General features: G+C 34.1%; 1 protein-coding gene across 6 annotated transcripts; it reads left to right on the forward strand.

Moving 5' to 3' along the window:
• The first annotated feature begins 6032 nt into the window (after positions 1 to 6032).
• On the forward strand, positions 6033 to 26454 carry LOC140877093 (expansin-A1-like). Of its 6 annotated transcripts, XM_073280606.1 has the most exons (5): positions 6033 to 6244; positions 23134 to 23215; positions 24511 to 24573; positions 25517 to 25838; positions 25940 to 26454. In XM_073280606.1, exons 3-5 carry the CDS (start codon positions 24570 to 24572, stop codon positions 26247 to 26249), a joined length of 636 nt encoding a protein of 211 aa, XP_073136707.1. In that variant the 5' UTR covers positions 6033 to 6244; positions 23134 to 23215; positions 24511 to 24569; the 3' UTR covers positions 26250 to 26454. The 6 variants fall into 6 exon arrangements, with proteins under 6 accessions (XP_073136707.1, XP_073136704.1, XP_073136705.1 ...); XM_073280607.1 differs by lacking the exon at positions 6033 to 6244 and having other exon boundaries at positions 23044 to 23215; positions 24490 to 24573; XM_073280605.1 differs by lacking the exon at positions 6033 to 6244 and having other exon boundaries at positions 23044 to 23215.
• The last annotated feature ends 438 nt before the right edge of the window (positions 26455 to 26892 follow it).

Consider the following 26892-nt stretch of genomic DNA (forward strand, 5'->3'; position numbering starts at 1 on the left):
GAAGAAGGGGAGCCGTAGAAGGTTTTATCCGGTGTCACACTTCTTGCCATATTTAAGTTTCAGTAGATGGTCAGTAGTCAATTTCCGCACTAATTCAGTAAGCTACTGCTTCTACTTCGATAGACAGGATACGCTTGGTTTGCTGCTAACTTCAGCTCTTTGCAAAGCTTGTAGAAAAATTTGGAGTGTTCATTCACCCCGTTTAAGCACTCCACTAATCCTATATATATATATATATATATATATATATATATATATATATATATATATAAAACTAGGAACGATCTGGTTGACTTTTACCACAATCATTCAAAATATTCCTTCTGGAACAAACTATTTTTTTATATATATAGTTCATATGCTTGTTTGGTATGATTTGTGATTTTAGGAAAGAGTAATGAAAGCATACAAGAATAACATTGTATTTTTTTTTAAAAAACAAAATGCATTAAGAAAAGGGTCAAGATTGATATGGCCAACAAATTTTCTCTATATTTTAATAGCGTAATAATCTCACATAGCCTTAAAGTTGAACTTTGGTAAAATCACATGGAAGAATATTATAAAAATAAAGTCAGAACTCCCCTTAATTAATTCGATTTGTCACTTCCAACATTCTTTCCTCTTAATCAACTCGTTGGAAATAATAATAATAATAATAATAATAATAATAATAATAATAGGGTGATTTTTTTTCCCCAAACTTTTATCCTATGAATTTATGATCGGAGTCAAGTCAATGATTCTAGAAGGCTTACAGTTACCCCAAGTAAATCACCACCCACGCCTACATGAATTAAACTCGTCCCTTTCGGGTGGGTTTAGACCAAACAGGTAGACGAGAAACGTATCCCGCCGGAGTATATGTGCCATTTGATTTGAGTGATAAGATAAATAATATGAGTAATATTTCTATAAGATGGTCTCATACGTGAGACGGGTCAACCCTACCCTTATTTGTAATAATAAGTAATACTTTTGGTATAAAATATAATATTTTTTAATGGATAACCCTTACAAGAGACCCGTCTCAAAAAAATGACCATTGAAACCGTCTTATAGGTGTTTTGTCAAATAATACATAGATAAGTAATATATTGTAATAAAAAATAAATAAAAAATTATAGTTGATATAATATTTGATTTGATTGATAGATTATAGTTTATTTGATTTAATTGATTAAATTTTATATAAAAATGATAAATTAACATTTTGTCTTTTCAATAATAAATAAAATATGAATAATATTATTTATAAGGGGTAATATAGTAATTAAATTCAATGATTTGACTGATGTAAAATAAATAATTAATGATTTGATTGATGTAAAATAAATAATTAATAGATAGATAAATAATATGACAAGAAAAACGCGAGATTAAATAAGATAAGTTATACATAGATAAATAAATCATCATACCAAACGATAATATTTAAATTTATATTATATTATATTATATGCTCAAATATTTAACTTTAATTCACAATATTTCATCATTTGTTGTTAATTTATGAATAAAATATCATGGTTTGAATTTATTTTATGAATGTATCAATTTTTGAATTTTTTTGAATATGCATTTACTAAGATTAAAAATATTTTTAACGTCCGACCCCAACTCGTACTTATGGGGTTTCGATGCAGCGCAAGACGTGATGGGTCTAGAAATGAGGTAGGCGAGTCCGGGTCTAATTTTTTCTAGGCAAAGTGATTCTTGAGATTGTCTAAACGCCTGTCGTTCCCTTGTCAATATTCGTATGGATGAGATATGGTAGTCATGAGTAAATTATAAATTTTTTAAGAGCAGGTATCTTTTATAGTCATATCTGTTGGAAATGTGCCTATAAAACATATATTTGTTATTAATTGTTAATTTTAAATAAAAAAATTATTTATTCTATTGTTTGATTGTTTTATGCCGTTTTGCTTAAAAATGGATATCTATATAAAATCCATAATAGATTATAGTTGATATGATTTTAGTATATAAAATTGTTATATACATGAGGATTAAAATCATAGATAATATATTTAAAATGTCCATGATTGATTAAAGTATGGATCTTTAATTGGTAATCATTAATGCGGTCTACTGATATTTTGAATATGAAAGTTTTATCCAAACTTTCAGTGTGGGGCACTAAGTAGAGGCATTTTATATTATTTGATTATATATGATAAGGACCGGATGTGATTTTAGAGTCTTTATTTAAGTACCGTTATAAAGACTTTAATCAACATCATTAAGATGGTCTTATGTAGATCAATCTCAATCCTGAGTAATCATAGACTCCTTGTTTGTGTTAATGTGTTTCTTGATTTGTTCGTTAAAATTTATTTTAGTAATAGATTTAATACTTACATTTTGGAGACTCATAAATACATTTAGCTGGGAATATGATTTACAGAGATGGAATCCGTAACTTCTGAAAGGATGTTAAAATGGTTCCCTTGAGTATTGGTTCTAGCACTGAACAGTTTGAGCGCTCTAATTCATAATTAGATTATGAATTAACTGTTCACTAGTGGATCAATGAGACTTAAGGTTTTAGATACAAACAGAGAGGTAAAACGGTAATTTCACCCAGCTTTAATTGTGAACCATGAACGGATGATGGATTAACATGTTGAAACGACCCAAACATTCTAAAATAATATATGCGGAATTTTTTTTTTTAAAAAAATAATACTAAGTAAAATAGATGTACATACATGCCCATACATATATGCACAAAATAAACAGATTTAAAAATAACATAAATAAAATGCAACATTTTTACTTAAATAACCGAGTCAAACTTAAATAAAATGCTGTCAAACGATCCCCTTAAAAGTTTGCATGCAATAAACATTATTTAATAAAAATAGTACTAAAATTCGCCACTGGAAAGACATAAAAGAAATAAATAAGAAACAGAGTTTAAAAATTCTTAAAATGTTCATAAAGACTCAGCCGACGGTCACGGGGGATCACTGCATGTCCGCTCATACGTCCTCACCACCGGTAGGAACTACATCTTCCTCTACGCACTCACCTGCACCATATAAGTGTAGTGAGCCTAGAGGCCCAACATGCTAACATAACGAGGGTTTAAAATAATTTAAATCACTGGAATACTAATACATAACGAATACATGAATGAGCATGCTTAAAAAAATCATGAATTATGACTTAAAATCTTACTTAAACTTGAACTTAAATATAATCATATAATACATACATAACATTGTTGAGCATATCATTTTTCTAACATCGCATGGTCATATCCGTAGTATAACCTTAAACTTAAAAGGTTCAACTGATCAGTCTCTTAAAACCAACGTACGCGGCGGTGACGAATCACCTCTTACTGGTAGTAAACTACCCTTAAATTGACAGTAAACTGCCCTTAACATGTGGGGACTTGTCCCCCTTAAATTGTCACACTACTTCAACTTCCAACATAAAAATTATTTTCTAGCTCAACCTCAAACATTAAATCATGCCACAAAATTATTTCATGAATGCATGTACTTAAATAAAATGTGTGTCCATCATATATATTTAATTTAATTTTTATACTAACATATAAATACTAAAATAACATTCATGCATAAAATAATTAAATATATATTTAGGACACATGCAATTTTTCATGGTTTGTACTGAACTGCTGGCCCTAACACTCAAGCCCATTTTCTTAAATTCTGGCTCATTAACACTGAGACTGGCCCATTAACAAACTTAAGCCCAAAAATACCTTTCTAAGCCCAATTAATTTATTCAAGCCCATTAACACACCCTTGGCCCAATAACAACTTAATCTGGCCCAAAAGCCCAAAGACTGGCCCAATAACTTCCATGGACCCCCAGGCCCATAAAAATTATTGGACTAAATTAATTAAATTTATTTAAGCCCAATAATAATTAAATTCAACCCAATTAATTCAATGGAGCCCAATTAAATTTTTGGATTTAATTAGGCCCATTTAACACTTAATTAAACTTAAAACTTAAAAATAAAAAATACCCGAGCCCGACTCACTTAACCCGGACCCGGACCCACTAGACTTGACCCATGACTTACTGACCCGACCCGGACCACCCCAAAACCCTACAACCCGTCGCCCCCTTTCCCTGTTCTGCTCGGCCGCGAGCAGCAGCCCTTCTAGGGCTGCTGCCGCCCCTGGCCGGAGCTCCGCCGCCCAGACGTAGCCCACGTCTGGGCGGTCCAAACCAGCCCATGGCCCCAGCCCCATGCAGCCTAGACCACCATCTCCGAACCCCCTTCTCAGAACCCTAAACCTGCGCCCCATGGAGGCCGATCGAACCAGCTCCAAATCTGGGCTCTTTTGGCTTGAACCATCCGAGCCACTCGAGCCTAGACTCACCTTAGACATCCTAGGGACCTTGACCAGCAGTTGTACGATCCATGGCTAAGAAAAACATGAGTGTATGTCAATCAAGGTGAGAAAAACGTGAGATGCTCAACCACCCGAGCCTTTTTCTGAAAAATTCTTGAAGATCTTGATGCATACACAACACACACATATTTTACTGATATGGCACAAAAATAAGAGAAAGAAAAAATGCCTTGCACCGTTGAATGGAAAGAAAAAGACGTAGATGACGATTTCGGGACGACGGGGCGATGACAACCAACTTGAATGCTTTAAAAAACGTCTATGGTGCCTTAAGCTTTCTGGCCGATTGGAAAGGTGATGGAGGCGGCTATGGGTACTTAGGGTGAGAAGGAGATGGAATGAGCGTGTGTTAGGGGATTTGGGCGATGGTTTGGGTAGTTTATGATAATAATTTTGGAAAAATAAATAATCTAGGAGATAATAGCATAATTTAAAAGGTTCCTAAGTTTGTAAAATATTGATAACTTAAATAAAATATCACAAATCCCGAAATATTAAATTAGGGAATTTTTAAAGATAATTAAAAATCAATATTTTGGCTAAATTTGGATAAAAATGGACTCCTAAAATTATATAAAATTAAATACTGATAATTTTGAGAAGATAAAACTCAAAATAATATTTTTGGGCTCTTAAAAGGCTCATGAAATAAATTGGATAGAAAGTTGTCATTTCGTCCGTCTACGGTCCCGTCTACGCGATAAAATAATTAAATTTTCATAAATCATGAAAAATCACTAATTATGGGTTAAATGCTTAAAAATAACTTAAAACATGCACAAATAATTTCACATAATTATTTAACCCATAATCTAAAATTCTAAATAAATGAAATCCCTAATTATGCATGCGAATTTACGTACTAAAAATACTGGGTGTTACACATGTAATGATTATATCGATGGACTATTCAAATATTTGGGTAAGCATGTTCCATATTTCTCAAGAGTGCAGTTTCGAGTTTTTAGTGGAGTAACCTTGGAACTAATAAATTAGATAATTAATTAAAGAGCTTTAATTAATTTTGTCTAAATTTATTGGAGCTTGAGATTATGGGTCCATGGTGCCCAAACCATCTTCATGCAATCACAATGGATACTCTTAAATAATTAATATGATTAATTATTAATTCTCACGAATTGATTAAATAATAAACGGTTTATTATTTAATAAGGTTATATATTTTATATTTGTAATTTGATTACAAATAATATTTTTTGAAAAGAGAGATAATAATTATTTTAGATAATTTTGAGATGTTTGATAATTATTTGAATGTCAAATATTTTCAATATTAAAATTGGATATGGTTATCTGATTCTATAGAAATTCAAACAAGTTTGATTTTTTAATAGACATCAAATATTAGATATTTGACTATATTTACAAAATCTAAATTTTGAATTAGTTTTGTTTCTAGATTTTCGAGAACCATAATTTTTGGTTTTCAAATTTAGTTACAAATTTAAAATTCAAAAGTTACGTAAATCTCAAATTAGTTGAGATTTTGATTTTGTTTTGATTTGAATTTTAAGAATTAAAAATTGAAAAGATTTGATCGGTTCAATTTTTAATCTATAAAAATAGTCTTCAAAATTTCAAGAAGAATCGATCAAAAATTTTTCCAGAGAAACACACATATGCACGTCTCATTCTCTCTTGTCAGATTAGAATTTTTGTGAAAAATTTTAGTTAATAATTTTGTGAGAAAAATTGAAAGAGTTAGCCCATACTATTGTCCGTTGGTTGATTTGAAGATTGGTGAGGAAGACCGTGGAACTAAAGGAATTTCAGAAGAGCCGACACATACAAATAATGAATCATCCAGAGAAATTTTGGTAATGATTCATATTCCATATATTAGATTCTTAATCATTAAATTTATTATAATATTTTGCATGTTTAATTATAAGAGAACTTGTGAAGTTTTTATAATTAAACTAGATCTTTTGTTCGATCTATACAAAACTGTTTTGTCGTGAAAAAAAAATTAAAAATCGTTTAATTTTATTTTTTCACAAATTTCCGTTGCGCATCGAACATCAAAAACCAACAACTGATATCAGAGACAGGTTGTTGCCAAATATTATGATAAATTTTTCAATCGTTTCTCATGTTAAATTTTGATTGTATGTTATCACATATTTTAAGAATGTGTTCTGTATGATTTATTTCACCGTGCATGATTATGGTTCTATTAATTTAATTCTTTATTGTTTTGACAAATGGCTTGTATTGCAGACTTTCATTATATGTTTTGGCCGAAAAAACAAAGGACAAAATTAAATCAATTGTTGATTTTAGAATTTTTGTCGTTTGATGTCATTGCCTCGGGAATTTACTTTGAACAGTCCTACTTTAATTATTCAATAGTTTTGATAATTAATGTAATTATCAAACTATTAAATATTTTGATCTTAAAAAAATTTGATCAATTAGTTGATTATTATATTTTGTTAAATTGAGTTCTTAGTGTTTCGGCTAACATGGCCAGAAACATTAAAGTTTCATTTAAAGTTAATCAATTTATTTAATAGCTTTGATAATTAATGTAATTATCAATAGATTAAATATTTAATTAATGGTCCGATAATTAATGTAATTATCAGATTCAAAGAATAATATTAATTTGTTCACAGTTAATTAATTTATTTAATAGTCTTGATAATTAACGTAATTATCGGAAGTTAAATATTTTAATTGTTGTTTTTCTTTTGAAAAATGAATTGGTGTCCAGAACACCTTTGAGGCAAGGATTGGATGTTTACTGCAATTGCATGTCTTAGTGTTTTTGTTTGATACATTAGACGGTATGCTCATGGATCTTAATATGTCACGTGGCATCATATTTAGATATGTCTATCGTATGCGTTATAGCATGTTGTGCATATCTTTTATTTTATAAAATTGTTTATGTGTATTTATGCAATGCATTATCTGAATTAGTTTATTAATTTGGATTTTTTTTTCTAAAATTTTGATTTTTGTACATTAGAATTTTGAATTGAGAATTCTATTAAAATTTTAAAAATCCTCGGTTATTATGACATATGATGTCTAATTAATAAATATTATTATTAAAACCTAGGGTGTATTGGATAATTAGTTATCTAATAATAAAATACCCATTAAATCAGTGTTTTCATAACCGGACCGGTGATCGAATTGGTCTATCTAAAAAAAACGGTCCAACCGGTCGGACCGTTTTAACCGGACGGTTCAACCGGAAAACCGTTTATATAATATAATATAATAAATAATATATTTTGAATTTTAAAAACTCAAAAATATATTTAATAGACAAAAATATATATATTTGTCATAATTTGAAAGCTAAATAAAGATGTTAATATATTCAAAATATCAATTATAGTTATAAATTATTTAAATAATGAAATATTAATTTTTAAAAAACAAATAACTATTAAAATAAATTTTTTAATGAAGTAAAAATTTTAAATAATAATGTATATACATAAAAAAAATTAAATTTAAAGTTTTAAAAATAAAAATTTAAATTTTCAAAAAAAAAATAAAAAAAATTTCCGAAAACCGGTTCAACCGGGTTGAACCGGTTTTCCGGTTATTGACCGGTCCAACCGGTTCTTGACCGGTTCTGACCGGTTGGACCGGTTTTCCGATTCTTAGGAGAGAACCGGACCTGACCGGCGACCGGTTCCCGGTCGAACCGGTCGGTCCGGTCCGGTTTGAATAATACTGCATTAAATAATGAGTAATTATTTATTGGTCTCCTTCGTTGGTCATGCAACGTGAGAGTTATAATGGCGCCTCTTAACGCTTTGATTTCGTTACCCTACGGGTGGTGTCCGTTTTGATTTAATATCAAGGCTAGATCTCTTATGATAGAATTTTAGATGTATTTTAAGTTTGACAGTCCTTACGGCAGCATTCTTAAGTTAAATCTAAAATTTAAAACGAAGGGTCTTACTCATGAAGATACGAGATCAAATTGGTGATTATATTTTTGACCAAAGTTTATTTTATTTTTGGTAGTTAATATGTGTGTAAATAAGATTTATTTTTGTAGCACATGTATTAATCAAGAAGAGTCTTGGTTTAACTAAGCAAACTATGTGACCGTCCCAACGACGACATTATAGTATGTGGTTAGTTGAATTATTGACAGAATGGTATTTTGGTATTGTACTTATTATTTGCATTCATGCATGAGTTTACTATTCTGAAATGTTCATATAGATATTCTTTTTAAAGAATTTAATAACTTTTGTTTTATTTAAATTCAGCAATAAAATGGCAATGGGAAATCCTATCATGTCTTTGCTTGCAAACAATAATTTGACTGGTTAAAACTTTCTCAAGTGGAAAAACAACATTAATATTGTGCTGGTTAGTGAGAACAACAGGTTTGTTCTTATTGAGGAATGTCCACCGGCACCACCCGCCAATGCCACTCGTGCTGTTAAGAAACCGTATGATCGTTGGATTGCGTCCAACAACAAGGCTAAGACATATATGCTTGCTAGCATATCTGATGCACTAAGAATCAAGATGGAGCCCATGGAAACTGCTTTTGAGATTATGGAATCTCTTCAAGGTATGTTTGGGCATGAGGCCACAAGGAAGTACACGAATGCTAGGATGGTTGCTGGCACTCATGTTCATGATCATGTCATGCAGATGACAAATCATTTTTCTGAGGCTGAGATGCATGGGGCAGTTGTTGATGAAGCCACACAAGTGAGCATTATTCTGAATTCGCTCTCTAGTGACTTCATCCCATTCACAAGAAACTATATTATGAATAAGTTGAATTATGGGATGACTCAACTACTGAATGAACTTCAAACTTTTGAATCCATCTCGGGAATTGTAAAAAATAAGTCTAAAGCAAATGTTGCAGATAAGCCATCTTCTTCAAAAGGTTTGAAGAATAAAAAGGCTAAGGGTGGAAAGCTTGGTGGTAAGTTCAAAAAGCCCAAGATTGGGGCTAAGATCATCAAACCCAACAACAAGAAGGCTGAGAAGAAGCCAAAAGGAAAGTGTTTCCATTGCGGAGTAGATGGACATTGGAAAAAAAACTGTCCACGATACCTCGTGGAGCTGAAGGAGAAAAATAACGGTAAATTTGATTTACTTGTATTAGAAGCTTGTTTAGTGGAGAATGATTCCTCCAACTGGATAATTGATTCAGGAGCAACTAATCATGTTTGTTCTTCTATGAAGCTGCTTAGTTCTTCGAGGGAGCTTGCTGAAGGGGAGGTGACACTAAGAGTTGGCAATGGGGAATTAGTTTCTGTCAAGGCTGTGGGAGTCGCCCGTTTAAATTTTGAAAATAAATATTTGGTTATGAACAATGTTTATTTTATTCCCGGTTTTTGTAGGAATTTGATTTCTATTTCTAAATTGCATGAAAAATTTTTTGGGATTTCTTTTTATAATATTGGAATTTCTATTTCGAAAAATGGTCTCGAAATTTGTCATGCATGTATGGAAAACGGGTTGTATCCTTAAGCCTTGTGAACGTTTATCTCTAAATACTGAATTGTTCAAAGTAGCTTATCCGAAGTCTAACAAAAGGCAAAAGCTTGCAAACAGTGATGAAACATATTTATGGCATCTTAGATTATGTCATATCAATCTGGATAAGATTAATAGATTAACAAAGGATGGTCCTTTGAGAAAGTTAATTGTTGACACTCTACCAGTTTGTGAATCTTGTCTAGAAGGCAAAATGACTAAGAGACCTTTCTTGTCAAAGGGTGAAAGGGCCAAAAGACCACTTGAGCTAGTACATATCGATGTGTGTGGACCATTAAATGTACAAGCACGAGGAGGTTATGAATATTTCATCACTTTTATTGATGATTATTCAAGATATGGATATGTTTATCTAATGCAAAGAAAATCTGAAACTTTTGGAAAGTTTAAGGAATTTCTAGCTGAAGCTAAAAAGCAATTAGGAAATTCACTGAAAATACTTCGATCAGATCGAGGTGGTGAATATATTGATACTGAGTTCAATAATCACTTAATTGAGAAAGGGATCATATCCCATCTCACGGTTCCTAGAACTCCGCAACAAAACGGTGTTGCTGAAAGAAGGAATCGGACTTTGTTAGACATGGTGAGATCCATGATGAGCTATGCCTCACTACCTACATCCTTTTGGGGATATTCATTACAAACAGCGCTTTACATTTTGAATGCAGTACCATCAAAGTCTATCCCTAAAACCCCAATAGAATTATGGAATGGACGTAAACCAAGATTGCGTCATTTTCATATCTGGGGATGTCCAGCTCATGTACTAAAAGGAAAATTTGGGTAACTGGAATCACGAACAGAAGTGTGTCTATTTGTTGGCTATCCAAAAGGCACCAGAGGAGGTTTATTTTATAGTCCACAAGAAAAGAAAGTATTTGTATCAACAAATTCTACTTTTCTTGAGAATGACTATATGACTAACTTCAAGCCTCGTAGTAAATTTGTACTCGAGGAGTTGCTAAATGATCAGACCATTCCAAAACCAATGTCTGTAGAAGACAATAGGGAAACAGAGGAAACCACTGTTCCTAATCAGGAAAGTTTGGTACCTAGACGTAGTGGGAGAGTTATTAAAACTCCTACTCGCTATAAACAAGATGGTGAAACAAATGTTGTTGTAGCTGATACCAATTATGATGATCCATTGACATATCAACATGCAATGAACGATCTTGATAAAGAAAAATGGCAAGAAGCCATGAACCAAGATATGGAGTCGATGTACTCCAACTCAGTCTGGAAACTTGTAGATCCACCTGAAGATGTCAGGTCCATAGGGTATAAATGGGTCTTCAAGAAAAAGAGATGTGTGGATGGGAAAGTAGAGACTTTCAAAGCTAGATTAGTGGCAAAGGGTTATACCCAAAAGGAAGGAGTTAATTATGAAGAGACTTTCTCTCCAGTTGCCATGATAAAGTCTATCCGCATTCTCTTGTCTATTGCAGCTAGTTTCGACTATGAGATTTGGCAAATGGATGTCAAGACGGCGTTTTTGAATGGTCATCTTGAAGAAAGCATTTATATGATGCAACCAGAAGGATTCATGGTAAAAGACCAAGAGCAAAAGGTTTGCAAGCTTAAAAGGTCCATCTATGGACTTAAACAAGCATCTAGGTCTTGGAATTTTAGGTTTGATGAGATCATCAAGACTTATGTGTTCCAACAGAATATGGATGAACCTTGTGTTTACAAGCTCATCAATTCTAAAAGTGTGGTTTTCTTAGTCCTTTATGTCGATGACATTTTACTCATTGGAAATGACGTAGAATTGTTATATGATGTAAAATGATGGTTGGCCGAACAATTCCAAATGAAAGATTTGGGAGAAGCGAGTTATGTTCTTAGAATCCAAATTATTCGGGATAGGAAGAATAGACTCCTAGCTTTGTCTCAAGCAACTTATATTGATAAAGTGCTTGCACGTTTTTCGATGCAAAATTCTAAGAAGGGTCTTTTGCCAACCCGACATGGAATTACTTTATATAAGGAACAGTGTCCCAAGACACCACAAGAGGAAGAACATATGAGACGTATCCCATATGCATCAGCAGTAGGAAGCCTAATGTATGCTATGTTGTGCACTAGGCCTGATATTTGCTATGCATTGGGAATGGTTAGTCGGTACCATTCAAAGCCAGGATTGGATCATTGGGTTGCAGTAAAGCATATTCTGAAGTATCTTCGAAGAACCAAAAACTATATGCTTGTCTATTCAGGAGGAGTCCTAAATCCTTTGGGATATACTGATTCTGATTTTCAATCAGATAAAGACTCTCGAAAATCAACGTCCGGATCAATATTCACCCTTGGTGGTGGAGCAGTTGTGTAGAGAAGTATTAAACAATCCAGCATAGCAGACTCTACCATGTAGGCAGAATATATAGCAGCTTGTGAAGCCGCTAAAGAATCAGTTTGGTTCAAAAAGTTCTACACTGATCTGAAAGTAGTTCCAAATATGGATAAACCATTAACCTTGTATTGTGACAATATGAAAGAGTGGGTGCCCGGTGAGCCAACTTGTGGCTAAGGGCTTTTATGACTCTATGTATAAACAATCTTTTGTTTAATATAATTTACACTTTTATAATGGCATTTACTTTATCTTTTATCATATTATTATGTTGTGACACACTATAAGATGTTTAGATGAAGACCTTGAATATACTATAGTGTATGTAAGATGTGGTGGCACATGGGGATGGCTATCATGAAACACATCTTATAGTCACTGTATATTCTAAACAGTTCCTAGTCGATTGAGCCGTCCGTTAATAAGGATAAGGATCGCTCGAGATTGAGACTAGCATTTGCGATGCCGAGTACCACGTTTCATTGGTATGGAACATAGAGATGTTCAAAGCATGCAAATGGATATTCATACGATGAATGATCGAACTACCCTATCCGGACTTTCCAAGTGGTTATCATTTATCGAGTGGATAAAGTCCGCGGTTTTGGTTTTACACCATTAGTCCTTACTACTTGAAACATCATTGAGACTCTATATGCTAGTACTGTACTTTGACTCGTTTACCGACTCTATTGGGGTCATCAGGTGTCGGGATTGGGTACAGTTATGACACATATAGGAGTCGATGCTTTGTTGTCAAGGATTCACCACATACTTGCTAGTGTGGATATCCTATGCAATCTGAGGAGATATTAGTGTGACGAATCTCTGGCCATAGTACATGATGTGTTTTAAGAAATGGTTTCTTAGTAGCACATGCGATGTCACTATTTGATCTTCGAGATGCATTGCATAGTTATCGAATCTCGAACGACTCTCGATTTACCAATGGTTGTTGATTCGATCGGGATATATGGATGAAGGGACCGTACTGTACGCTAACCAAAATCTATTGGTTCTTGCAGGCACTATCAGTGATACCTAGGGAATCATGGGGCGATGTTGCTAGGCGCTCTTACCATGATTCGATGGGCAAGTCGGAAATTGTTGTTCCGAATCACAAGGAGTTGTGAGCCCACGGCTAGCTGTATCCCTGAACCATTGAGGGTCACACGAGTAATGGATTTTTAATCCCCGTTGAGGTAATTAAATTTAAAGAGTTAAATTTAGTGAATAAAGAAGTGGGACTTCTTATATCAGAGTAGAAGAGTAAGATTTCCTAAAATGACATAGGGATGGGCATTTTTGGAAATCACTGAATTCGGATTCAGAAAATTTATCTTGACTTTAAAAGATGCAGAAATGGTTTCTGTGCACATTGGTGAAATTGGTTTATCAATCTGAGTCACGATGAATTTTATATTAATTTCTGAACATGCGGGCTTTGCTTGTCAGGCTTGAACTTATGACTAATGGGCCCTAAGCTGTTAGCAGCCCACATTATAAATAAGTTATTGCAGTACAGAAATTACACAACAGAGGCTCATAATTTCGAACACTAGGGTCTTTGAGACCTATAGTGGCAGCCCCTCTCTGTGTTTTCTCTCTGAAAATTCCAGCCTGTGAATTTCGAATTTGCAGTCTGGTTTAACGGATCAAATTCGTTAATTCTCTTCGTAGAAACTTCTGATAGATTTTCTAGTGCAATCTATCAGAGGGATTAAACTTCTGTTCGTGGACCTGATTGAAGAATTGTTCGTCTATCAGTTCCTAGGATATACAACAAGAGCAGAGTAATCTGTTGGTGTCCATAATCTCGTTTCGAGATTTCAAGGTAAAAATTTAATTGTTATTTAATTTTTACACGCACAATTTAATCGTAAAGTTTTGATACCCATGATATGGAATTGTTCCATATAAAATTTTTTAAACTTCCGCTGCACCGGGTATCAATTCTGATTGATCTGATCACCGTTTTCCAACAGTGGTATCAAAGCCAGGTTGCTCAGATCAAGCGATTAAATTAATCAATTGTACAAAAAATTTTAAGCCTCGGTTTTTGAAACAAAACAAATTTTAAAATTAAATTTTTCGACGGGCAAAACACGGGCAACGATTGGATCGCTGCCCGGGGCAGTGATTGGATCGCTGCCCAAGGGCAGCGATGGTCGCTGCCCTTGGGCAGCGCAGCGCACGGCGCTGTCCAGGGCAGCGATCGTCGCTGCCCAAGGGGCAGCGACGGGCTGCCCGGCCCGAGCCCCTTTTGGGGCGCGGATCCCGGGCGGCCCGGGAAAATTTATTTTTAATTTTTAATTAAAATTTTAATATGTTAAAATTCTATTTTTGGTCCGATCAAAAATTGTTTTTGATTGGTCCACGAGGCGTCGGATCGAATTGTTCGAGTCCGAAAATTTTAAAATTGATTTTTGGATAAATTTGAATTTTTGGAAAATTTATAGATTTTATCCGTTAAATCAAATTTTATGAAATTAATTATTTTTGGTACAATTGATGATAAGATATGATCTTATGGAAATATTGAGTAAAATATGATTTTATGTATAAAATTGGATTTTATATGTAAAACATGATTTTATTTGATAAAAAGATAAAATATGATTTTGTATGTAAAATAAGATTTTATATATGTAATATGATTTTATCCTTTTTAATTTAATTGCCATTGCATGTTATCCAATAAATTAATTTTGAATTAAATATTATTGGATAAGGATGATCGATTGTCATGACCAATTTTGTAGGTGTATGTTAGGGAATTTATATTTGTTTTTATTGTTGTTGGATTTATTAATGGGACTGGTTTATGTCCCAATATGAATTGTCATATGTAATAAAAGTGGGTCTGGTTTATGGCCCGTTCCCACCCCTTAAAATGTATCCCCTACTTGTCATAGTTATTTATTGTAAATATATTAGACTTAGTGGGAGATGAAGATTTGAAGACAAAGGTGGGCCCAGCAGACAATAAAGACTGAAGAAATGTAAATTGGAAGCTCAATGTAATAGGATTGCATTGCATACCTGCATATTACCTAGGATTGGACTTAGACTCGTGATTGGCAACCACGGGTCGATTAGTAATGGAATCGATCATCCTAAAATATAATATATGATATTATCGTTGTATGCATGTTTAGACTAAATTGTATGAATTCCGCAAGCATACAAATTTTAAATGATGAGACAAATTTTCAAAATTAAAATTCCTCATTTTAAATATGATTTAAAATTGATATCAAGATAAATAAAAGAAATTTAAATATTGTTTAAATGTTCCTACCTTCCATCAACGATCAATGTATGAGATGCTACCCGCGGATATGGTCCGGCTCATATTATTGGGGGGGCCCGTTCGTCGAAAAGCTGTACATTGGATCGAGACATGTTGTAAGTTGAGTGGAACTCACATGGGATCGGCTCATATTATTGGGGGATCCACATGGCGACCGTCCATCACAACTTAATATTGATGGGTCATCTTGACGTGTCACAATAAACGGCGTCATATTATTGGGCCCTTATTGGACATGAGGTAAAAACGTGGAGGTTGCTTTGGAAGCAATTGGGCTCTACCTTTTGAAAATTATGGTTGGCTGATATTATTCGGGACCATAGTTTGTCAATTGGACTCCATGTTCCCACTAAGGAAAACAATTTCCCGTTTTCACTAGAGGGTAGTGAAATCGTTAAAATAGTGGGAGTGAGATTCATAAAATAAATTTCGCCTATTTTATGCCTTAGTAAATTAATTAAACAATCACTGATTATTGTCTGTTTCTTTTCAGTATTTCATTAAGATGAATTCGCGCAATCCACTATTCTCTATTCTTGAACAAAATAAACTGACTGGCGCAAACTATACAGAATGGTTCCGTAAGTTGAAGATTGTCTTGACCTCGGAGAAGATGCTCTACGTGTTAGAAAAATCTCCTCCGAAGGAAGCACCAGCTGATATAAGTCCGGAAGAGTTGGCCAAACTTGATATATGGTGGGACCATGATATCAAGGCCAAATGCTATATGCAAGCTTCGATGTCTGATGAACTCCAGAGGCGATTTGAGGATACCGTTAATGCTGCTGACATTCACGTACAAGTCAAGGAACTTTTTGGGGCTCAATCGAGAGCTGAAAGGTTCGCTACTATAAAAGAGTTAATGACGTGTCGCATGCGTGAAGGGACTTTGGTCCGTGATCATGGGGTACGCGTGATTTGGCTCATTCAGAAGTTGGTAACGCTTGATTTGGTATTGGAGCATGAACTCAATGTGGACTTATTACTTCTCTCTCTTCCTTCATCGTTTGACGGTTTTGTGGTGAATTTCAATATGAACAAGATAGAGGCCTCCCTTGAAGAGATGGTCAATATGCTTGTAACATATGAAGCCACTTTAAAGAAGGATAAACCAGTTCTCTTGGTGGACTCCTCTTCTTCTGCTAAGAAGGGGCCAAGTACAAAGGGTAAGAAACGTTCTGACCCATCCAAGAAAACCGGACCCGAGAAGAAGAACAAGACAAAGGCTTCAAACATGGAAAAGTCCAAGGATGTTTGCCATCACTGCAAGAAACCCGGTCATTGGAAACGTAACAGCAAGGAATATCTAGAGCAGTTGCGAATTGTGAAGGCTATGTTTTATATTGAAATAAATGTTTCACTTAATACTACTTCTTGGGTATTGGATACCGGATGTGGATCTCACATTTGCAATGATTTGCAGGTGATGACAAGAAGTCGCAAGCTTAGAATGGGTGAGACCCAGCTGAGACTCGGAAATGGTTCTAGAGTTGAAGCCAAAGCTGTGGGAGACGTTTATTTAATTTTGCAGAACGATTTTAAGTTACTTTTGAGAGATATTTTATTTGTTCCAGATTTGATTAAAAACATTATTTCTGTTTCTATGCTTGATAGAGATGGTTTTTCTTGCAATTTTGTGAATGAGATTTGCAATATTTACAAGAATGAATGTTTGATTGGAAATGGACAACTTGAAAACGATCTATATAACTTAAAATGAAAAGACGTTCCAATAAATTATGTTGATAAACCGGTAACAACGAACAAAAGGAAAATTGATAGTCAAAACCCGGTAAACCTTTGGCATGCTAGGCTAGGTCATATTTCCTCAAGGAGGATGAACAAGCTAGTGGGAGAGGGCACGTTTGATATGTCTGATATTAACTCTCTACCTACTTGTGAATCCTGCCTGAAAGGAAAAATGACTAAATCTCCATTCAAGGGGAAACCTGAGCGTAGTCAAAATCTGTTGGATTTGATCCATACAGATGTTTGTGGTCCATTTAGAATTGGTACTCAATTTGGCCACACCTACTTCATTACCTTTACCGATGATTATTCAAGGTATGGGTATTTATATTTAATGAAATATAAGTCTGAAGCATTTGAAAAGTTCAAAGAATTCAAGGCTGAAGTAGAAAACAAGCTAGGTAAAAGTATTAAAGCACTTCGATCGGATCGAGGTGGAGAATACTTAAGTACCGAGTTTTTGGACTATCTGAAAGAGAATGGGATTCTCTCTCAGTGGACTCCTCCTATGACACCTCAGCTGAATGGTGTATCGGAGCGTCGTAATCAAACTTTGTTGGACATGGTTCGATCCATGATGAGCTTCACTGAGCTTCCACCTTCGTTTTGGGGCTACGCGCTTGAAACGGCGGTATTGTTGTTGAACAACGTCCACACCAAAGCAGTGGATAAAACACTATACGAGTTATGGAATGGCAAAGCTCCTAAGTATTCGTACATGAGGATTTGGGGATGTCCTGCTTACGTGAAGCAGACAGTGGGAGATAAGTTGGATAGTCGATCCACCTTATGTTATTTTGTAGGGTATCCGAAGAATTCAATCGGATATTATTTCTATCATCCTACTGAAACAAAAGTGTTTGTTTCGAGGAATGCCACCTTCTTGGAGAAGGAGTTCTTATTGGATAAGAAAGGCGAGATGATGGAACTCGAAGAAATTCGAGAAGAACCCAAGATACAAAATAATGATCCTACACCTCAGGAACCATTGATGGACACGCCTATACCTAGAAGATCCGAGAGGACTTCTAGACCTCCTATTCGATATGGTCTTCTTCTTGAAGGGGATCAAGATGAACCCGACGTTGGATGTGATCCAAGAAATTTCAAGGAAGCAATTTCTGATGCGAATTCAAATTTATGGCTTGAAGCTATGCAGTCGAAAATAGATTCGATGCATACAAACCAAGTTTGGTCTTTAGTAGATCCTCCCGATGGAATTGTTCCAATAGGGTGTAAATGGATCTACAAGAGAAAGCTTGGGCCTGATGGTAAGGTATTGACCTACAAGGCACGATTGGTGGCGAAAGGTTATACTCAAAGACAAGGAGTTGACTATGATGAAACCTTTTCACCAGTTGCAATGTTCAAGTCCATAAGAATCCTTATTGCCATAGCTGCTTGGTATGACTATGAGATATGGCAAATGGATGTGAAGACTGCATTTCTTAATGGAAACATTAAGGAAGAGATCTATATGACGCAGCCTGAGGGATACACATCCATGGGAAGCGAGCATAAGGTATGCAAGCTTCAGAGATCAATCTATGGTCTCAAACAAGCATCAAGAAGTTGGAACCAGAAATTTGATGAAACAATAAAGGATTTTGGTTTCATCAAGAACCCGGAGGAACCGTGCATGTACAAGAAAGTAGTTAAGGATGCTGTGACATTCTTAGTACTTTATGTTGATGACATCTTACTCATTGGGAATGATGTAGGGATGTTGCAGTCAACAAAGATATGGTTATCAGGTAGATTCTCGATGAAGGATTTGGGTGAGGCATCCTATATTCTAGGGATACAGATCTATAGAGATAGATCTAAGAGAATGATAGGACTCACTCAAGCAACCTACATCGACACAATATTGAAAAGGTTTTCACTGGATGGGTCCAAGAGAGGACATCTACCTATGTGTCATGGAGTTTCTCTATCCAAGTCTATGTGTCCCAAGACTGATGAAGAGATAGAGAAAATGACACATGTACCATATGCGTCAGCCATTGGTAGTATCATGTATGGGATGATATCTACCAGACCGGATGTAGCATTTGCTCTGAGTGTCATGAGCAGATATCAAGCCAATCCCAGTCAAATGCTGGAAAGCCGTGAAGGACATTCTTAAGTACTTATGAAGGACTAAGAATATGTTCATGGTATATGGAGGAAGAGAACTGAAATTGGAAGGCTATACCGACTCTAGCTTCCAAAGTGACGTGGATGACTCGAAGTCAACCTCTGGATTTGTGTTCATGCTCAATGGCGGTGCTGTCTCTTGGAAGAGTTCCAAGCAGGACACCACAGCGGATTCCACCACTGAGGCAGAATAAATTGCGGCATCAGCTGCTGCTAAAGAGGCCGTTTGGATGAGGAATTTCGTCCAAGAGTTGGGCGTTATTCCTGAAGTTGTTGGTCCAGTCCCGGTGTACTGTGACAACACGGGTGCCGTTGCTCAGGCAAAGGAACCAATGTCTCATCAAAGATCCAAACACGTACTGAGGAAATACCACATCATCCGGAAGATCGTGGAAAGAGGAGACATCACTGTCGAGAAAGTGGCCTCTGCAGTCAATATCGCTGATCCACTTACTAAGCCCTTGCCAGGACCATTATTTGACAAATATCGCGAAGCAATGGGACTGCGTAGTATGAATAGTTGGCTTTAGGATAAGTGGGAGATTGAAAGAGTGGGTGCCCGGTGAGCCAACTTGTGGCTAAGGGCTTTTATGACTCTATGTATAAACAATCTTTTGTTTAATATAATTTACACTTTTATAATGGCATTTACTTTATCTTTTATCATATTATTATGTTGTGACATACTATAAGATGTTTAGATGAAGACCTTGAATATACTATAGTGTATGTAAGATGTGGTGACACATGGGGATGGCTATCATGAAACACATCTTATAGTCACTGTATATTCTAAACAGTTCCTAGTCGATTGAGCCGTCCGTTAATAAGGATAAGGATCGCTCAAGATTGAGACTAGCATTTGCGATGCCGAGTACCACGTTTCATTGGTATGGAACATAGAGATGTTCAAAGCATGCAAATGGATATTCATACGATGAATGATCGAACTACCCTATCCGGACTTTCCAAGTGGTTATCATTTATCGAGTGGATAAAGTCCGCGGTTTTGGTTGTAAGAAGTGGGACTTCTTATATCAGAGTAGAAGAGTAAGATTTCCTAAAATGACATAGGGATGGGCATTTTTGGAAATCACTGAATTCGGATTCAGAAAATTTATCTTGACTTTAAAAGATGCAGAAATGGTTTCTGTGCACATTGGTGAAATTGGTTTATCAATCTGAGTCACGATGAATTTTATATTAATTTCTGAACATGCGGGCTTTGCTTGTCAGGCTTGAACTTATGACTAATGGGCCCTAAGCTGTTAGCAGCCCACATTATAAATAAGTTATTGCAGTACAGAAATTACACAACAGAGGCTCATAATTTCGAACACTAGGGTTTTTGAGACCTATAGTGGCCGCCCCTCTCTGTGTTTTCTCTCTAAAAATTCCAGCCTGTGAATTTCGAATTTGCAGTCTGGTTTAACGGATCAAATTCGTTAATTCTCTTCGTAGAAACTTCTGATAGATTTTCTAGTGCAATCTATCAAAGGGATTAAACTTCTGTTCGTGGACCTGATTGAAGAATTGTTCGTCTATCAGTTCCTGAGATATACAACAAGAGCAGAGTAATCTGTTGGTGTCCATAATCTCGTTTCGAGATTTCAAGGTAAAAATTTAATTGTTATTTAATTTTTACACGCACAATTTAATCGTAAAGTTTTGATACCCATGATATGGAATTGTTCCATATAAAATTTTTTAAACTTCCACTGCACCGGGTATCAATTCTGATTGATCTGATCACCGTTTTCCAACACAATAGTGGGGCTGTGGCAAATTTAAAAGAACCAAGGATCCATAAAATAGGCAAGCATATTGAAAGGAAATACCATCTCATTAGGGAGATTGAACATCGAGGAAATGTCAGCGTTATGAAGATAGCGTCAAAAGAGAACCTTGCAGATCCATTCACCAAGACGTTACCTAAAAAAATGTTTATGGGTCACTTAGAGGGAATGGGTATTAGAGATATGTCTCATCTGATTTAGGGCAATTGGTAGTTTGTTGAAAATATGCCCATAAAACAGATATTTGTTATTAATTGTTAATTTTAAATAAAAGAATTATTTATTCTATTGTTTGATTGTTTTATGCCGTTTTGCTTAAAAATGGATATCTATATAAAATCCATAATATATTATAGTTGATGTGATTTTAGTATATAAAATTGTTATATACATGAGGATTAAAATCATAGATAATATATTTAAAATGTCCATGATTGATTAAAGTATGAATCTTTAATTGGTAATCATTAATCGGTCTATTGATATTTTGAATATGAAAGTTTTATCCAAACTTTCAGTGTGGGGACACTAAGTAGAGTCATTTTATATTATTTGATTATATAGGACAATGACCGGATGTGATTTTAGAGTCTTTATTTAAGTACCGTTATAAAGACTTTAATCAACATCATTAAGATGATCTTATGTAGATCAATCTCAATCCTGAGTAATCATAGACTCATTGTTTGTGTTAATGTGTTTCTTGATTTGTTCGTTAAATTTTATTTTAGTAATAGATTTAATACTTATATTTTGGAGACTCATAAATACATTCAGCTGGGAATATGATTTACAGACATGGAATCCGTAACTTCTGAAAGGATGTTAAAATGGTTCCCTTGAGTACTATTGGTTCTAGCACTGAACAGTTTGAGCGCTCTAATTCATAATTAGATTATGAATTAACTGTTCACTAGTGGATCAATGGTACTTAAGGTTTTACATACAAACAGAGGGGTAAAACGGTAATTTCACCCAGCTCTAATTGTGAACCATGAACGGAGGATTGATTAACATGTAATGATTATATCGATAGACTCTTCAAATATTTGGGTAAGCATGTTCCATATTTCTCAAGAGTGCAGTTTCGGGTTTTTAGTGGAGTAACCTTGGAACTAATAAATTAGATAATTAATTAAAGAACTTTAATTAATTTTGTCTAAATTTATTGGAGCTTGAGATTATGGGTCCATGGTCCCCAAACCATCTTCACGCAATCACAATGGATACTCTTAAATAATTAATATGATTAATTATTAATTCTCACAAATTGATTAAATAATAAACGGTTTATTATTTAATAAGGTTATATATTTTATATTTGTAATTTGATTACAAATAATATGTTTTGGAAAGAGAGATAATAATTATTTTAGATAATTTTGAGATGTTTGATAATTATTTGAATGCCAAATATTTTTATTATTAAAATTGGATATGGTTATCTGATTCTATAGAAATTCAAACATGTTTGATTTTTAATAGACATCAAATATTAGATATTTGACTATATTTACAAAATCTAAATATTGAATTAGTTTTGTTTCTAGATTTTAAGAACCATAATTTTTGGGTTTCAAATTTGGTTACAAATTTAAAATTCAAAAGTTACGTAAATCTCAAATTAGTTGAGATTTGATTTTGTTTTGATTTGAATTTTAAGAATTAAAAATTGAAAAGATTTGATCGGTTCAATTTTTAATCTATAAAAATAGTCTTCAAAATTTCAAGAAGAATCGATGAAAAAGTTTTCCTCTTGTCAGATTAGAATTTTTGTGAAAAATTTTAGTTAATAATTTTGTGAGAAAAATTGAAAGAGTTAGCCCACACTATTGTCCGTTGATTGATTTGAAGATTGGTGAGGAAGACCATGGAACTGAAGGAATTCCAGAAGAGCCGATCACATACAAGTAGTGAATCATCCAGAGAAATTTTGGTAACGATTCCTATTCCATATAATAGATTCTTAATCATTAAATTTATTATAATATTTTGCATCTTTAATTATAAGAGAACTTGTGAAGTTTTTATAATTAAACTAGATCCTTTGTTCGATCTATATAAAACTGTTTTTTCGTGAAAAAAAAAATTAAAAGTCGTTTAATTTTATTTTTTCACAAATTTTCGCTGCGCATCGAACATAAAAAACCAACAATATCATGGATCTTTATCAGTGAGACGGACCAATCACAATAAAATGTAATGTTTTTTTTTACATAAAAAATAATACATATACCTATCTCATAAAATTGATCGGTAAGACTGTCTCACAAAATTTTTTGTGATTTTCTAAAATAGCTTTTATGATTTTTTTTTATTAATGAAAAAAAAACTTTTCTAAGTTGATAGACACACCGTACATACGATATAGATAAATTATCATAAGTTCGAGATTAATGATGTGCTTCATGATATTTATTGTGCTCGACTAAACTATAAGTGTTGAGATACAATAATCATCACTAATAGGAAAACGATCGACACTTAATGTAATTGAGATCCCATATTGTTTATAATATACCAAAAAATAGAAATGCAAGATCACCTATATATCTTTCGCCTACATGTTCAAGAAACCACTAGGCAAAATCACAACTGGAAAAACCGGCCGCTAGGTTTTCTTTGTGTCACGTTAGGCTTAAATAATTAACCTCTTGAAACGTAATTAATTATGTGCGTCACACATGAGAATGAATAATGGAGATATGCCAAATAATGTCAAATATTAGCACATGCAAAAGTCACATCAAGGGAAACTAATATCAATTATAATTTAATTTATTTTTCTTTCATACAAGTTACAATCATTCCCTTTAAAATATATGAAATAGATTAATTTTATAATGCAAATTTGATGCATTCAAATGGAGATCCATGTGAGGTCGAAATGATTGGAGAAATTAAAAGAATGTGAAAGTTAATAAATATTTGATTAATTCAGGAATCAGGATTCTCTGAGATAATACTTCAATTGAAAATTGAATTTTTTTTACAAAAATGTTTTCTCATTCAACTCTAGAGTTCTTTCACCTATAAATGAAGCACAAACTCTTTTGCAATAATCATATATATATATCTTGTCATTTTCCTCCTAACATACATTAGGCATTTGGGAAAAAAATTGAAAAAAAAAATTAATAAAAAGGAGAAAAATGGCAAAAAGAGTCATTCTAGCAGTATCGATCATGGTTCAATTGTGTTATTTAACAGTGCATATAAATGCTATCACAGCTTCCGGCACGACTCCAGCTTATGCGACTTTCTATGGTGGCAGTGACGCCTCCGGAACGATGGGTACACTTCTTTCGTTTATGTTTTAAATATTAGAAAAAATTATTACTCGGGTTTTTTATATTATCAAATTTTAATTTTAATATATATTTTTTTCCAATATTTTTAAATGTTTTCTATATTATCAAATTTCAATTTGAAGATATCTTTTTTCCAATCTTAATTGTTTTTCGACTTGGAACTGATGTGCTACCGATATATAGGCAGCATTGACATGGCATGGCGCACACATGAACTAAGATTAAAGATGATATATACAGAGGATCAAAACAGAAAAAAGAAAATCATATAAGATTAGGGGGAAAAATGTAATTTTCCCAAACTATCATTCCATTTTATGTTATATGCACGAATGAATCCCAAGTAATCTTCGAAAATTTTAGACTGTTTTTGTTAATAAAATATGCCATTCATTTATAATATTTAATTTCAGATATAGCAAAATATATGTTGTTGATGTTGATGACATACTAGTATAAAGGAAATATTTTTTCCAACCGAACAAATATTTGATTTTACATAAAAAAAAAATTAAAATATATCGAATTTCATCCTATTTTAATTTTTATATAAGCAAAGACATGTCTATAGTAAAAAGTAATAATTTTAATATAAAAAATAATATATATGTTTTTCATAAGTGGGGTTGGGTCGGGTGAGACATCGATCTCGTAAACTTGATCCGTTATAATTATGAGTGGATTATATATATATGTATATATATATATATATAGTATTGATCAAATGGGCAATTACGTGAGCAACAGCTGACGTGACACCTTGGACATCCAATGAGTGATTGCCACATCAGCTGTTGCTCACGTAGTTGCTCATGGTGGTAGCTCATATGATCAAAACTTTATATATATATATATATATATAAATCGTTCGATCGACTAAATAAATTAAAATTGGACATGTCATGTTGTGGTGGATATATATATAGGAGGTGCTTGTGGATATGGCAACTTGTATACAGATGGCTATGGGACTAACACTGCAGCATTGAGCACCGTGCTGTTCAACAACGGGGCATCCTGTGGGCAATGCTACCGAATCGTTTGCGACATAAACAAAGAGCCTCAGTACTGCATCAAGGGGGCGTCCGTCACCATCACCGCCACCAACTTCTGCCCTGAGAATAAGAATCTTCCTAATGACAACGGCGGGTGGTGCAACTCGCCCCGCCAGCACTTCGACATGGCTCAGCCGGCTTTCCAACAGATCGGTATCTCTAAGCGTGGCATCATTCCAGTACTCTACCAAAAGTAATTACGTATATGAATTATATGCACGTCCTTGTTTCCAATTTTCATATATAGTACATTTAGCTAGCTAGCATATATTGCAACTAATTGGATGCATGCAGGGTCCCATGCATAAAGAGCGGGGGAGTTAGATTCACCATCAATGGAAGAGACTACTTTGAACTTGTGCTAATCACCAATGTTGGGAATGCTGGATCCATTCAAGCCATGCAAATAATGGGTTCAAAATCAAACACTTGGATGATTATGTCAAGAAATTGGGGAGCTAATTGGCAATCCAATGCATATCTCAATGGACAATCCATATCTTTTAGGATTACAACCACCGATGGCATCGTCAAGACTTTCTTGAACGTAGCCCCGGCGAACTGGGCCTTCGGGCAGACGTTTTCGACGTCCATCAACTTCTAGCTAGGAAGCTTCCACAGGTCGCGGCATGCTTCGCTAATTTTTTCGTCGGAAAAGCTGTCCGCAGTCGAAACTAGCTAAAAACTGTAACATATATAAGAAAATGAAATATTCCATGTGCTTTATTTTATTTGTATCACTGTTTTTGTTTCACCATATGAATTAATATGCACATGCATACAGTACTAAACAATCCATACAAGGTGTAATAAGAAGCATGTTTATTTATAGTTTCATAATATTTTATTTTATAACAAGTTTGTGATAATTAACGTGCCCTATTTCATATCCAATTGTATCTGAAATATCGGAATCGAGCTTGTAAAATTTCTTCTCTAACTATACAATCCATACAATTTTATGTTGTGTTATATTACTTGTAATGCCAAATCATAATCCTTTATCATTGTTTATTAGATGTGTATAAACGAAATAAATGACACAAGATTAACACAAGGATTTTTACGTAGTTCGGTCAAAAAACCTAAGTCTACGGGGCCATGCACGCCCAGATATCAAGTGAAATCACTAAAAAATAAGAATGTTACAATCAGTAAGGACTTATTCAAATATAGAAGAAACTCCCTCTTTGTCAACGCCCTAGATAACAGACTTATTGAGTAGGAATCACTTGGCGAGAACCACT

Source organism: Henckelia pumila, chromosome 2 (assembly GCF_033568475.1).
Source record: "Henckelia pumila isolate YLH828 chromosome 2, ASM3356847v2, whole genome shotgun sequence".
Lineage (NCBI taxonomy): Eukaryota > Viridiplantae > Streptophyta > Magnoliopsida > Lamiales > Gesneriaceae > Henckelia > Henckelia pumila.

Coding starts and splice junctions, on each gene's coding strand:
- LOC140877093 (XM_073280602.1), top strand. CDS start 24,432: ATGGCAAAAAGAGTCATTCTAGCAGTATCGATCATGGTTCAATTGTGT. Junction 24,574..25,516: donor TGACGCCTCCGGAACGATGG/GTACACTTCTTT, acceptor ATATATATATAG/GAGGTGCTTGTGGATATGGC. Junction 25,839..25,939: donor ATTCCAGTACTCTACCAAAA/GTAATTACGTAT, acceptor GGATGCATGCAG/GGTCCCATGCATAAAGAGCG.